This window comes from Notolepis coatsorum, assembly GCF_963971535.1.
Source record: "Notolepis coatsorum genome assembly, chromosome: 15".
NCBI lineage: Eukaryota > Metazoa > Chordata > Actinopteri > Aulopiformes > Paralepididae > Notolepis > Notolepis coatsorum.
Genome location: NC_140179.1, coordinates 94,962,588 through 94,976,994, shown reverse-complemented (window position 1 = coordinate 94,976,994; position 14,407 = coordinate 94,962,588). Strand labels below are relative to the sequence as shown.

At 43.3% G+C, this 14,407-nt stretch overlaps 1 protein-coding gene across 1 annotated transcript in view; it reads right to left on the bottom strand.

Annotated features, from left to right (window-relative positions):
- Positions 1 to 6,474: 6,474 nt before the first annotated feature.
- cacna1c (calcium channel, voltage-dependent, L type, alpha 1C subunit) overlaps positions 6,475 to 14,407 on the bottom strand; it is a gene marked incomplete at both ends in the record, with an annotated part of 188,360 nt that continues 180,427 nt past the window's right edge. The window contains 4 exon segments of the mRNA XM_084331098.1: positions 6,475 to 6,990; positions 10,436 to 10,598; positions 14,107 to 14,215; positions 14,356 to 14,407. The exon segment at positions 14,356 to 14,407 is cut by the window's right edge and continues 45 nt beyond it. Of these exon segments, the coding sequence (XP_084187224.1) occupies positions 6,475 to 6,990; positions 10,436 to 10,598; positions 14,107 to 14,215; positions 14,356 to 14,407 (840 nt within the window).

The window sequence follows — 14,407 nt, the reverse complement described above, 5'->3', positions numbered from 1 at the left end:
AACTCATTTTCTCGCAATAACTGTTACTAAATGAATGTGTGCAAAACATTTTTGGATGTGTGTGAGATTATGTGCAAAATAAATCAGAATAGTTTTTTGGCAAAATGCACCTTTAATCAAACCAAATTTTTACTAAGATTCACAAATTAGCCAGATGCTTACAGTACTTCAGCCACAGATGGGAGCAAAATATACAAACTAAATACTAACAAAGGAAGCGTGCGTGTTTCCTCTCGCTTGGCCTCAGGCGACACATCAGGTGTCATGGGGTGAAATGATAGTGAGACTACTGTAGGCCTAGAGTCAGGGATCTAGGAACAAGAGATGCTAGCAACCAGATAAACACTTGACAAACTGGGGATACTATGATACTAAATACTATGATTAGAAATGTAGTCTAATGTTCAGGTTTGTGTGCTGGGTTTCCTATTTGTTATTATGGGATGCACAACTAGGTGGGGACCGGCACGCGGCAGGTGGAGATGCCGCTTCATCACAAATGGATTTTGTCACCATTGTCCATTTTTTTTATCCTTACAAATCAGTGGGTATACCGTCCATACAGTTATGATTACAATGGAACATTTTACATTCAGTGGTCTATCAACTATGCAACTGTGTGTGTATGTGTGTGTGTGTGTGTGTGTGTGTGAGGGAAGGGAGTTCTCATATCAGATGCTCACGTTCAAATTAAAGTGGTAATCAGCAATCAATACATTTGACATCTACTGTATTGGCGATAAGTGATCATTGCTGTTGTAGTTTCCAAGGGAATGTCCTACCAGACATGGGGGTGAGTCGATCATTTTATTCATTTAATTTGAAAGTGAACTGTTCCTTTAGGACACTTTGGAGCGTTACATTGTAGAAGACAAACTTGTATCAACAGTTGCTCCATCCCCAAGTCATCCTGTAGGTAAACTTTATATCTTATGGTGTTTAGGATTTATTTTATTTAATAAAAAAATGTTAAGCTATTTCAAATCATTAAATGTTCAGTATACCTGATCAGTTCGTAAATTGAATTGGTTAACAAATCAGACATGTTGGCGGCTTTTAGTTATCAGTCAGCTGACATTCATTCGCCATATTGGTTGTCTGACGTAATGGTTTGGTACAGTAGCAGGCAGAGATACCCCTTTACTCCAATGTTATAACTTTGCTATTCAAATACCACTTCAAGACTGGAGATGCCTGCAATATAGGGGAGTAACAACAAACTGAGATAAATAATTAAATAATCATTAAAGATGTTAATGATAAAGTATTATTGTAAAATATATACACCTTTACAGTTATAATAGAAGTAATATTTTTAAGGTCTATCAAGTAAATTAATTTAAACAATATAGTAAATTGTTACAATTATGATGGAAAGGCGGTCAGGTGGCGTAGCGGAGATTGCGTTCGTCACCAACACCGGAGACGCTGGATTCGCATGTTCGAATCCAGCTCACAGCTCCGGCATTGTCACCAGCTTGGCTGGCCGTTCACACTAATACAATTGGCTGTATTAGAGGGTGGGAAAGCTGGCGGGTGGGTCCGGGTCGTTGCAAACAGTGACTCCTACAGTTCAGTCGGGGCGCCTGCTCAGCGCGGATAGGATCTAAGGGGGGTAGTGTGATCCTTCCACACGTTACACCCTCTCAGTGAGAGTCCGTGCTGCCAGGTGAAAAGAAGCGGTTGATTGGCTAGACGTGTGTCGGAGGAAGCACGTGATAGCCTCCACTCTCCCAGACCGACTGTGGGGGGTAAGTGCGCAGCGACCAGGAAAGGGGAACCTTTTCCACATTGGCAACCATCAATAATAGACTAAATGGTGAACTTTGACTCCAAAGAATAATTTCCATTTGCCTTTTTTCAGACTTAACTTGATTAACAATTGGAGGAGGGCTTAGGTTTCAAATAGTCATTATGTCATGATAAAACATATCTATGCTAAAGATTATAAACATGAGAATGGATATTGTTACCAGATGTAGAAAACCTTTTTTCCCCATTATTATCATGTCCAATTCTGTGCCTGGTGAGGAAACATAATAGGATGATCTTCAAAATGTAAAATAGTCCCTTTAATACCAATGCTGACCAATAAATACTATAACCACAAAGACAAAGTAGATAGTCTGTATGTCTGTATGCTCCAGAGTCTGTGTTTATGTAGCTTGCATAATAAGGTCTTGTACTGGCACAAAGTGTAATGTATGGCAATAGGTGCATGCTTACCATGCCCACCCAAAGGGCCTGAATTGTTTGTGAATTATTATTAATACTAATACTACTACTACTACTACTAATTGACCTACTACTACTACTACTACTACTACTACTACTACTACTACTACTACTACTACTAATACTAATAATATTAGCAACAAATATGACTATTATTAATAATAGTAATAATAATAATAATGATGATAAGTTGTTGTTAATATTACTATTATGTACTTAGCCCTGTGAAAACGGTGAATGACAGTGAAAACAAATGGCTGTTTGAGTTGAGTTTAAGTGAAGACGTTTGCAGAGTGAGCAGCTATCATCCCTCTGTGACTTCAGAAAATCTGGGTTCTCCTAAATGTAACCCTTGAGACAGAATTCTTCCTGTTCTCAAATATTTACTAGCAACAATAAATGGCACTGTATAGCATTATATAGTGATATCTTTAGGCCAGAGAGAGTGGATTCAACGGAGGGAGCGACAGTAAAGTGGACCGTCCTACAGTGGGGATCATCCCTATGTTCCCCGGGTTCTATGTTCCCCGCTTTGATTGATTAATAGATTGAACATTTTATAAATTTTTATTATTTTATTAATTATTAATATCCGCCTTGTTTCGAACGGTTAAGCTTAGGCCCTCTTTCGAACTGGTTAAGGTTAGAGTTTGGAATCAGGGCTGGTGGTCTAACATTTTCAATCAATCAATCAATCAATCAAAGCGGGGAACATAGAACCCGGGGTCCGGGGAACATAGGACCCGGGGAACATAGACATGCTCCCATACCGTTAGGTTGCCCCGACTGCCACAGTGAAAAATCTAAATACAATTTTGTTCTAGACATTTCTCTGGTATGTTTCCATGGCTGAACGGAGTAAGGAGTCTTACATTCATGTCCCTTTTCTGTGTCCACGATCTCCATCTTATGAATAAGGTATGTTGAGATATCCACAAATATTGATTGACATATTCCAAGATCGCTAGAATGAAATATATGACAAGTTCTTTCAGGGTGGGGTTTTTGCTTTTAAGAAGAATCAGAATGAGAAGTAGAATCTCTTAACTGTGGTTTATTTACGGAGTAAAGGTAAGGGAGGATGCTGACAGTCTCATACAACTCGGTGGGGAAAATGCTGAAAACCAAACATACACTCCAAGACCCGTCTCAGACAACTTGGAGTCATTCTGGAAAAAAAGAAGAAAAAATGTAAGAAAAAATAATCCTTCCGTTTTTAGCGCCCTGTTTTGTGAATGAATAATAAAATCTTGAAGAGTGACCTCAGACAGAACCGTTTCAGAAGTCCTGTAGTTTGTGTCTACCAGCCCTAATAGATCATTCAATGTCCAGAGTGATGATATAATACGCATGTATAATATGATGTGTTATTACAGCCGAGCTTACATATCTGGGTGTCGTTTCCTACCACCACCACTAGGGGCCACTGTGGCGCTGTGTGCTAGTTCCTAGCAACCATCTGCCATGAAGAAGCAGCAGCAGCCGTCGCTAAGGCGTTGTTACTTTATGGCCAAACCGCCATGCCAAAAACACTGTCGTTTTCACTTAAAAAATACTTCATCTCACTGGTGACCAACTGGTGTTCAACCATATCCTTAAATAGAGATCAAACTAATTCTGTGATCGTTGGTCTTAACAAGATATAGCGATTTTTTTGACTTAGCAACTTGGCCAGGAAGTGAGAACCGCAATAAAGGAAACAAAGCTTTGGAAGCATGCCTGTCCATGGTAACCCTGTGTTTAAGGAGGCCCATTATCGCGCGCGCACACACACACACACACACACACACACACACACACACACACACACACACACACACACACACACATACATACATACATACATACATACATACATACATACATACATACATACATACATACATACATACATACATACATACATACATACATACATACATACATACATACATACATACATACATACATACAACACCATACTTATAATGCTACCTTAAATTTACCATCTAGGCTTAAAATCTGCTTTGTAGAATACATAACTCTCTCCAATACAGGCATACATACATATACACACACGCACACTCCTACATACATTTCTCTCCTGGGAAAAATAAATAAATAAATAGATACAATCTGTAAAAGGTGCATACTGATAGGGAGAGACCCCCTTTTAGATATACACACACTATCTCTCAGACATACACTCGTACATACATACATACATACAGTACTTAAAGTCACATATAGTATACACACGCGCACGCAAAAACACTACACCCTGCTCTCACAGGCGCCAATACTTTAAACGTCTTAAAATCTCCTAAAATAAGTCAAAAGAAAAAAAAAAACATCATTAGAACCAGCACCCCATTTGTGCAAACAAATTAAGGATAAATTAAACCAAGATAACATCATGAAAAAAAAAAAAGTCATGGTTAGCCAGTTTTGCACAATACTGACCCATTAAATACATGGTGGGGGCGGGGGTGGCCTGTAGAGAGAGTGTGTGGTTGTCATCCAATAGGATTCCACGCTGGGAGGAAGAGGAGGGCCTCGGAGAGGAAGTAAGCTCGATTTGTGGATAGATCCCTCTGTAGAGCCGTGTCCAGACTATTCTCTATTATTCCATCATCCCCTTTCTCCTCCATGACGCCCCCCGGGGGGGGGGGGGGGGGCTGAAAAGCAAAAAGCAACTCAACCTCGAAGATGAGAAGGAGAGGGACGGTAAGAACAACCAGAGATGAGAGAGGAGGAAGGAGGAGTGGGGGGGGGGAGCGCGGGAGGAGGAAGGAGGAGTGGCGAGGAGTGAAGGAGGGGCGCGGGAGGCCGAGGTATGTGGCAGCGAAGGGACGCCCCGCTGTTGCTGCTTTTAGCCGCCGTGGTTAGATCCCCTGTCTCGGAGGACCAGGAAGTGGCCGTGGTCCAAGTGGGAAGCATAGAGGAAAAGACAGAGCTAGGTCAAGGTGACAGGCGGGTTAGTTTGTCTCCAGCTGGCTCCCCATTGGTCAGCAGGATAAGAGGCTGGCTGGCTTCCTGACGGCCAGGAAGTGTCTCTATCCAATGACCTCTATAGCAGCCCTTTAATGACTGCTGGTCTGTCCCTCAAACCCTTCCTTTTGGCTGGGGATGGTCCGTCAGCTAAAGCCTTCCCCCCCCCCCCCCCTGGCTGGCAGGGATTTGCTCCAAGGTTCCCAGCTTTGGACGAGTAGGAGGAGCCAAGAGGTTTCAAACAGGGTTTCCTAGCCCCTGTTTACTCAATACAGCGCATAATCATCATCATCATCATCATCATCATCAGCGAACCAGGAAGTGGGATTGACCTTTGACCTTTAGTGGGGCGTGGTCCGTGTTTAACCCCTAGCTGGTCCGCTGTCCCCGACCCGGGTGCCAGGCGGCGGCCGGACACACAACAATATCCAAAACGGCAAAGATTGCCATATAGGAGATTAAAATGATAAACATACAAGTGTCGACTCCAAACATTCATTTCTGCTTCCTGTTTGTATTTCCTTCCTTCCTGTTTTTGTTTTTCCTTCTTTTTGCTCATCTCTCCTGTCCTCCTGCCGTCTAACTCTCACTTCAAGAACACGGTGACACTGTGAGGCACTTTAGAGACGCACTCAGACACGTGGAGAACACACACACACACACACACACACACACACACACACACACACACACACACACACACACACACACACACACACACACACACACACACACACACACACACACACACACACACACACACACACACACACACACACACACACACACAGTCAAATGTCTCACACTCATACACACACACAGTATACGGTACAGTCTTCTACACTCTCACACACACACACACACACACACACACACACACACACACACACACACACACACACACACACACACACACACACACACACACACACACACACACACACACACACACACACACACACAACGCAAAAAATAAACAAATCAATGAAATTGTCACAAACATGTCAGTTTTTAGTTTGTGTCGCTGGCCGCCATTGTCCCAAAAAGGTTGCATCCGGCAGAAAGAGAGAGAGAGAGAGAGAGAGAGAGGGAGAGTGTGTTTGTTTGTGTGTCTGTATGTGTGTGTGTGTGTGTATATATATAAAAAAAGAGAGTAGGGGGGGGGGGACAGACAGACACAGCCATGGCACTGCTACCCAGTGCTGCCAAGTATCAGTCTCTGATGATGTCATAGGGGCATAGGACCAATTAAATCCATCAAATCAGCCCCTACAAACTTGTCACACACTCCATATCCTCATCCTCTAATAGGCCGCTGTTCCTCTCTCCTCCTCCTCCTCCAATCACCATCAAGCCTCTGTGACAGCCCTCCCCTCCTTCCCCCTCCTCCTCCTCCTGCTCCTCCTCCCCCTCCTCCTGCTGCTCCTCCTCCTCTTCTCCTCCTCGCTCTCCTCCCAGCAGCTCTTCCCGCTCCTCCTCTACAGAGGAGGCCCCGTGGATCGGGACCCCTCCTCCCACCTCTTCTACTCCCTCCGAACCTGCAACACGGTCCCTGTGTGTTGTGGAATGGAAGGGGAGGAGGTTTCCGTTGGGGCTGGGGCTGGGTTGGGAGGTGGAGGTGGTGGTGGCGGTGGTGGAGGTGGTGGAGTTGCCGTTGAGGATGTTGTCTGCAGCATTTTCCATCTCCTCGATGGTCATGTCGCAGGCATCAGCCAGCTCCGCCTTGGTCACCTCGATGAAGGATGGATCCTGGGCGAAGCGGCCCAAGCCCTCTGATATTAATATCTGTAGAAAAGAAGAGAGATGATGAACTTGTTACACTGTTTGTCACAAGAACGTTGTACTATTTACATAAGATAAGGTAAGATACGATAAGAGAGTGTTGTATGCATTATTGCATTGACTTGAACAACTGTTTAATTTCAAATACTGTGTGAACTAGGCGATAGCTGGAATGCCAAATAACAGGTTGGAACAACAAACAGGATGCTGTGAGCAAAATACCCCCACGAGGACAACTGTTATTTTGTGTAAACAGACAGAGAGTCTATAGAGAACTATTTCAAAAGTATTAGTTTAAACTTCTAAGTAACTGCCAAGCAGGCTGTTGGTCCATCACTGTAAATGCCAATGTCTGTTATGATAGTTTAAAGGGGAACTATCTTATAAATGGCCTTTTTGAGTGTTTAGCATTGTTTCCTAGCTATGTGAACTTATATTAATATGATCTATGTCTCAAAATTCTCATATTGGCGCATTCTTCCAATTCTCCTCTCACAATATTCACCCTCACTGAACTGAGTCGTTTGAAAATGTGCCTATATGTGATGTCATATAGTCACCGCTGCATGTTAATGTTCAGGCGAACACGACGCTCAGCAGGCCCGGCGCAGTGGTTTAGGAGCCCAGGCTCAAAACAGCTTGAAATCTTGAGGTAGAAAAATGCTGTTTTTGAGGACTTGATTAGAAATACAAAACAATGAATAAAAAAAATATATATATTACAGAGGTGTTCCATAGACTCACAGGAATTGTGTAAAAGTGCCCAAATAGTGAAAGAAATAGTAAAATAGTTCCCCTTTAATTCAAATATAGACTGCTTAGTATTGAACTGTAGCGTTAAATATAGAATACCTGAAGGATTAGATCATGACACACAATTTCACTACGCTTAGCGTGGGAATCTGCTGACTGTATACTCTCAGAGAAACACAGACAATAGAGAATGGTAATGTAATCAACGCCAATACAAAGAGACTAAATATCACACCTCAGCGGGACCAGATTTCAGCAGAGACAGCTGCATGAAGACCAGATACTGGCTCTGACATTATAAGACAGGAGTAAGGATCATTAATAAACAGGACATGCTTCAAATTGGAATGAATAAGCATGATATTTGATTGGCTTTGATTGGATTAACAACTCTATAAAGAAACCAAGAAACATCTATATAGATAATTAGAATCAAGAATCCTGGTATATTTATCACAGTTATAATTACAAAGGTTCAGTCTGGTAAAAACAGGCTTGTGTTATCTCATATAGATTGTCTGGTATTGAAATATAGGTAACGAATACATTGTTCTGGATATATATATATAATTCATTATATTAAAGATACATCTTAGAAATGTTTTATTATTCAAGTGTTACACAAGAAATTACTTTGAGGGATCATCCTCTCATGACTGTGGCCAGCAGATGCCACAGGACGCCAGGTGTGAAATGACACAACCATACTTGGTAAGATAGGCTCAGGAGGGAGACAAATGTCTCAGAGGTAACTTTTGATTGGCCAGACAAGGCCAGACAGTGAGTGATGTCATATTGAGTATAAAAACCAGATCTAAAAGTGTTAGAGGTTAGGTCAGGCACCCAGTCACATTTCTTCAATTGACAACCATGTGAATATGTGAGTATAGACTTGTTTGACTAGATGTGTAAAGCCAATTTGATGGGCTCCAGGAATGTGAAAGTATCTATAACCATGTATTCATTATTTGTTAAATGATTAATCCCTGTATGTCTAATCCTCTTCTCCCACTTGGGCCTCAGACAATAAAGCAATGTTAAATTCTAGCTCTGTTGTGGACTACAATCTCATTTGGGGGGAAGGCCTATTTCACCATTCCTCTCTTCATTTAGCAAACTGTGTATACTGTAACTAACCTAGTATGTTTACATAAGTTACGACAAGAGCATACAATATTTGACATAAAAAGAAAACATCCAGTGAGTGTTTTGTTGAATAACTCCATATTTTACCAGGGAACTATTGTTGTTTCAACATGTAATGAATGTAGGTGTTTTCCTCAGTGAGTGCTTGTGCCATTTATTTGGATATTGTTCTGGGCGTTTTCTTAGCAGACAATGTGAAAATACATACATTTTGGTGTTTCCTTCTTATTTGGACAAATATCTCCATGCAATTTACCCCCCCTCCGCACACACACGTGCACACACACACACACACACACACACACACACACACACACACACACACACACACACACACACACACACACACACACACACACACACACACACACACACACACACACACACACACACACACACACACACACACACACACACACACACACATGCACACACACACACTATCAATGTCCCTCTCTGCATCTTATTAAATAGCATAGTTGCACAATAAATTATATAGTCAGCGTAGACTACTTCAAACCATAGCTTCAAAAGCATAAAATCCTTCACTATGATTGTCATCATCATCACTGTCCCAGCATTCTGGCTCACAGTCCTTTTCATTTATATTATCTGGATCATCCTCAACATCCACAACAAGTTCCAATGCTTGTTGAACATTATACCGATGTTCATGTATTTTTGCCATTTTACTATAAAACCAGGGACAAGCTCCTCTCTCTATCTTCTATTATGTGTCTGTCTGACGGCCCGGTCTGTGGAGTGCACTGGAGTATAGAGAAACAATAGGAATTTCCCATTGGTCCTCCCAGTCCACATGACCATTTCTAGCATTTCCATTGGCTATAGGCTAAAAGCTCACTGACAGATACATAGATGCAGGGGATTAGATGTATTTGGAAAAGAGAAATAAACCGATCTAGATATTTCAAGATTCTAGGCCGTACTTCCGTGCACTGCCAGTCAGCCTGCGGGCAACTGAGAAAGACACTTTCCATTTTGACAGAGAGAAGAGAATGTCCCGGCACTTGGCTTGAGAGGGTTAAAGGTACTATAGATAAAATTCTGCCACTATATGTCGCACTAGAGCACAGGTGCTTGTGATTTATCCAATCAGGTGCATTCCACATGGGGAAATTGGAAGTAGGGAGAGGATACATGCACGCAACATTCATTTTGGACCCGCCAATAAAAAAAAATATTATCAATTCAAGCAATACTTTTATTCCGCACCTTTCTAAAAGCTCTGTGGATGTATTATTAAAAAGAGATTACTCTACATAGAAATGTTATCTCTATAGCACCATTAAACCTTTATCACAATAAGGTTGTTCTATGTAGATAAGGGATCCATTGATACCAAGGATGATGTCATACTAGCTTTACCGGCTAAATATCAACTTCACCACACGTCCTGGCTGCGTCTATACTTCCCACGAGCAAGTTGTCCTTCCGCGTTGCTCTGATTGGGCACATTTTCAAGCATTAACAGGCAGGACGTTTATCAAAACACACTGGTACACACACACACACACACACTCACACTCACCGCCTCCACTAGACTGCCTGCGCTGCCATGCGAGAGTGAGGTGGTGTCTTTGCCCAGTAGCGAGGGCACTGTGAGTGACACTGGCCGCGAACCCCTCTGATTGGACATTGAAATGCTGGGGGTGGGGCTGGGGACCCGGCTGTTCCCGTTACTGTCATTGTACCTAAAAAGGGCAATACATTTCATTCAGGACGCCTCCAAACAATAACATTTCAACAACTACAGGAAAATACAGCAATGCTATATGCTTAGTCAAACCGAAGGGAACATCTATGTATACTATAAAGTGTATAAAATGCACCCTTTTTTAATTTAAACTTTATTTTATTTTAGCGTTTTTTTACAGCTTTTTTTGTTTGGTCCACTTTTTCTCCCATTTTCTATATTTTCTCCCATCCCAATTTCGTATCATCCAATTCAACCCTCCCCTGTCACGAACGCTGTTTCTTGCCTCCCACAAGCCGGCTGCAATGTGGACTAAGTCATACATAGCACAAGTCCCCTCCGGTACTTGAGGTAACAGCAGTCGCATCTTTTCACCTGCGCAGCTCGATCTCTCAGTGGCGAGGAGTAACGCGTGGGAGGCTCACGCTGCCCCCGACACTTCCTGATTCTACTGCGCAGGCGCACCAACCGACCTGTAGGAGTCGCTGTCCACAACGCCCGATCCCCACCCATCAGTTTCCCTCCCCGTAATAGTGTAATACGGCCAATGTGTATTAGTATGAACGACCAGCTAAACTGAAAGCAATGTGGAGCGCTGGGCTCGAACAGGCAAGCCCAGCGTCTCCGTCATTCGTGGCGAGCGCCTTGCCCACTACGCCACGTAGCCGCCCATGCGTTTTTTTACAGCTTTTATGGTCAGACATGACCGACAGAGGAAAGGGAGAACGGGAGAGGATGTGGGGGTGGACATACGGCAAATCCGTCCGGGAGCGGGAGGCGCACCCAGGTCGGCTGCGTATGTAACGGTTCCAGGGAGGACAATGTGAACATTGGTCTCCTACCTCCCTCCAGTGGTCTCATGGCGCCATCTAGCGGGCACCACCAGATGGTGCAGACCACCATTTTGTGTTGGTTAACAGTAATTGAGTTAATTTCTTCATGTATGTTGTCCTGGGCTTTTCCTTCCCTTGTTTAAATGTCGTCCTCCTGTCTGGCTGTTGTTTGTGATATTGCCTTGGTTGTTGTTGTGACATTGCTTTTGTGTCTAGTTTGGTGTTTGTTTGTTCTGTGTTTTGGATTGGCCTGGCCGCCTGTATCAGTTCCGCAACCGTTTCCATTTCCGGGGTAGGCCTGATTGGCCGAGACGGCCACGTGACGCACGCGCGCTACTGCTGGAGTTCGCCTCGCCTTTCACATCGCTGCCGTTGGCGAAAGCAGGATGAGGCGAGAGCGTAGATTTAGCTGTGTATCATTTAATCATTTAACATTTGAAAGGCATACATTGTTGTCATACAGAAGTACTGAATACTTTTATCCAAAATGCTTCTTACTGTTACACTGTTAGAGACTGTGCTAGACAAATGAATGACTAATTCGGTCAGAAATAACGTAACTAATAACGTTAGTAAGCACTGCTTATATGCTTATTATGTCTGCGGGGTACAGTAAACGTTTCTCCCGGTACATTCTGAAGAGCACACCGCTGTATGTTGGAGAACCAGCGGTCTTCCGCTCCTCCTCACTTGAGTGAGAGAGCAAAGCCGTGCGAGGGGCTCTCTCACTCGAGTGAGGAGGAGCGGAAGACCGCTGGTTCTCCAACATACAGCGGTGTGCTCTTCAGAATGTACCGGGAGAAACGTTTACTGTACCCCGCAGACATAATAAGCATATAAGCAGTGCTTACTATACTAACGTTATTAGTTACGTTATTTCTGACCGAATTAGTAATTCATTTGTCTAGCACAGTCTCTAACAGTGTAACAGTAAGAAGCATTTTGGATAAAAGTATTCTGTACTTCTGTATGACAACAATGTATGCCTTTCAAATGTTAAATGATTAAATGATACACAGCGAAATCTACGCTCTCGCCTCATCCTGCTTTCGCCAACGGCAGCGATGTGAAAGGCGAGGCGAACTCCAGCAGTAGCGCGCTTGCTGCCGCGGGGGCGTGCCACGCGCGTCACGTGGCCGTCTCGGCCAATCAGGCCTACCCCGGAAATGGAAACGGTTGCGGAACTGATACAGGCGGCCTGGCCAGGTGTTGCCAATTATAATTAGTCTGTGTATATTAGTGTGTTCTGTCCTCACTTCCTGTGTGGCATCATACCTCCTTGTTCCCGTACCTGTCATGTCTGCTGTCGTTCTTTTGTTTTGGTATCTGTAATATACCCTTGCTCTCTTGGTTCTAAAAATAAATATAGAACACTACGTTTTGTGAAGAGCAACCACCATCTCCGTTCTCCTATCATTCTGCAGTTCTGGGGCTCCTCCGTCAATCCGCATATTGGGTTCTACTTTCCCCCCCGTTTCCTAACAGCGTAGGTCTGCTACGCAGTATGCGGTGTGCCACTCGGGCGCCCCCAGAAGGCACCCTTTTTTGTCTCTGCTGCTTCTGTACATGGCATTTGGGGAGAGACACAAGGGACATTCTGGACGAAAGCGCTTGACTAGGTGAAGGTGACCTGACACACCGACAGGTCGTTGGGACATTTAATGGTTTCATCAAGAATGTCCCTGGAGTCTCTTCTCAAAAGTGGCACCTACAAGCGTCATGATGGTAAACACACTTACCGTCTTCTCCAGAGTCAGACAATAAGATAGATACCAATTTCCTCTCTGTGTGTTCAGTAGAAAGCTATACAGCTGCAAGCGAGCCTAGCTTAGCACAAATGAATTGAAGTGGATACGGACCACTAGCCTAGCTTAACTCCGAGGAGAGGTGTTTTTGGCTAACAGCTAGGCTAGCTAGTCCATATCCGATTCCATTCATTTGTGCTAAGCTAAGCTAGCATGCAGCCGGTTAGCTTTCTACTGAATGCACAGAGAGGAAACTGGTATCTACCTTCTTGTCTTACTCTAAGCATAATGGAAAAGCGCATTTACCATAATGTTGGAGTGTTCCTTTAATGGTTGAGTCTACATGGTCCTCAATGTGATGGGGTACGTCAATGAGGACCATGTAGACTCCACCATTAAATACAATTCTGTGCTTAATCCACGTGATTGTGGTTCAGTCTATGAGGACTTCATTCCAGACAACTGAACACCATATAGAGTGCAGTCTTGAAGAAAATGATTGTGTCATCTTTAGGGATGGGTACCGAATTCGGTACTTTCGAGGTACCGAACCGAAACACGTCGGTACTACCGAGTATCGAATCAAGTGAGATACCAAAAAAAAAAAAAAAAAAAAAAATTACTTTTTTTTTTTTTTTTACTTTTTTCTTTTCATGTCAACGTTCACACGCACAATATATGCTTACAGTACCTAAGATTTGACTTGATTCAACAACAAAGCAGTCGGAGCAATGACAAGCCGAAAACTGTCGAAATTGTAGTTATTTGAAGTTTGGATTTTTCTTTTTTTTACGACTGAGGTAGGTAAATAAAATTTCTTGAGACTAAAGTACAGAAAAAAGGTACCGTTGGGTACCGGTATCGATTCACAGGTACCGGTACCGGTATCGGTTCAAATGTGAAAGGTACCCATCCCTAGTCATCTTACCAGGGCCCACAGTTGACAGAGGGTAGGCTGCTATTGAGCTTGTCATGGGAGGTGGCTCCCTCTAGCCACAAGGAGGGCACCCGCTGATAGGAGGCATGTCCGCCATGGGCTGTAAATAACACAACATATATAAACAACAACAACAACAACAACGACAACAACAATACATTAGTCACAACCACTCATGCTGCAAGTTAGCAAGCTAGCCCGTTACTTAAAACTGTTCCTGGGAGCATTTTATTCACTCACCTGTGGGGCTGGCCGGAGGGGTGGAGCACAGTCTACTGAATAGGGTTGGAGA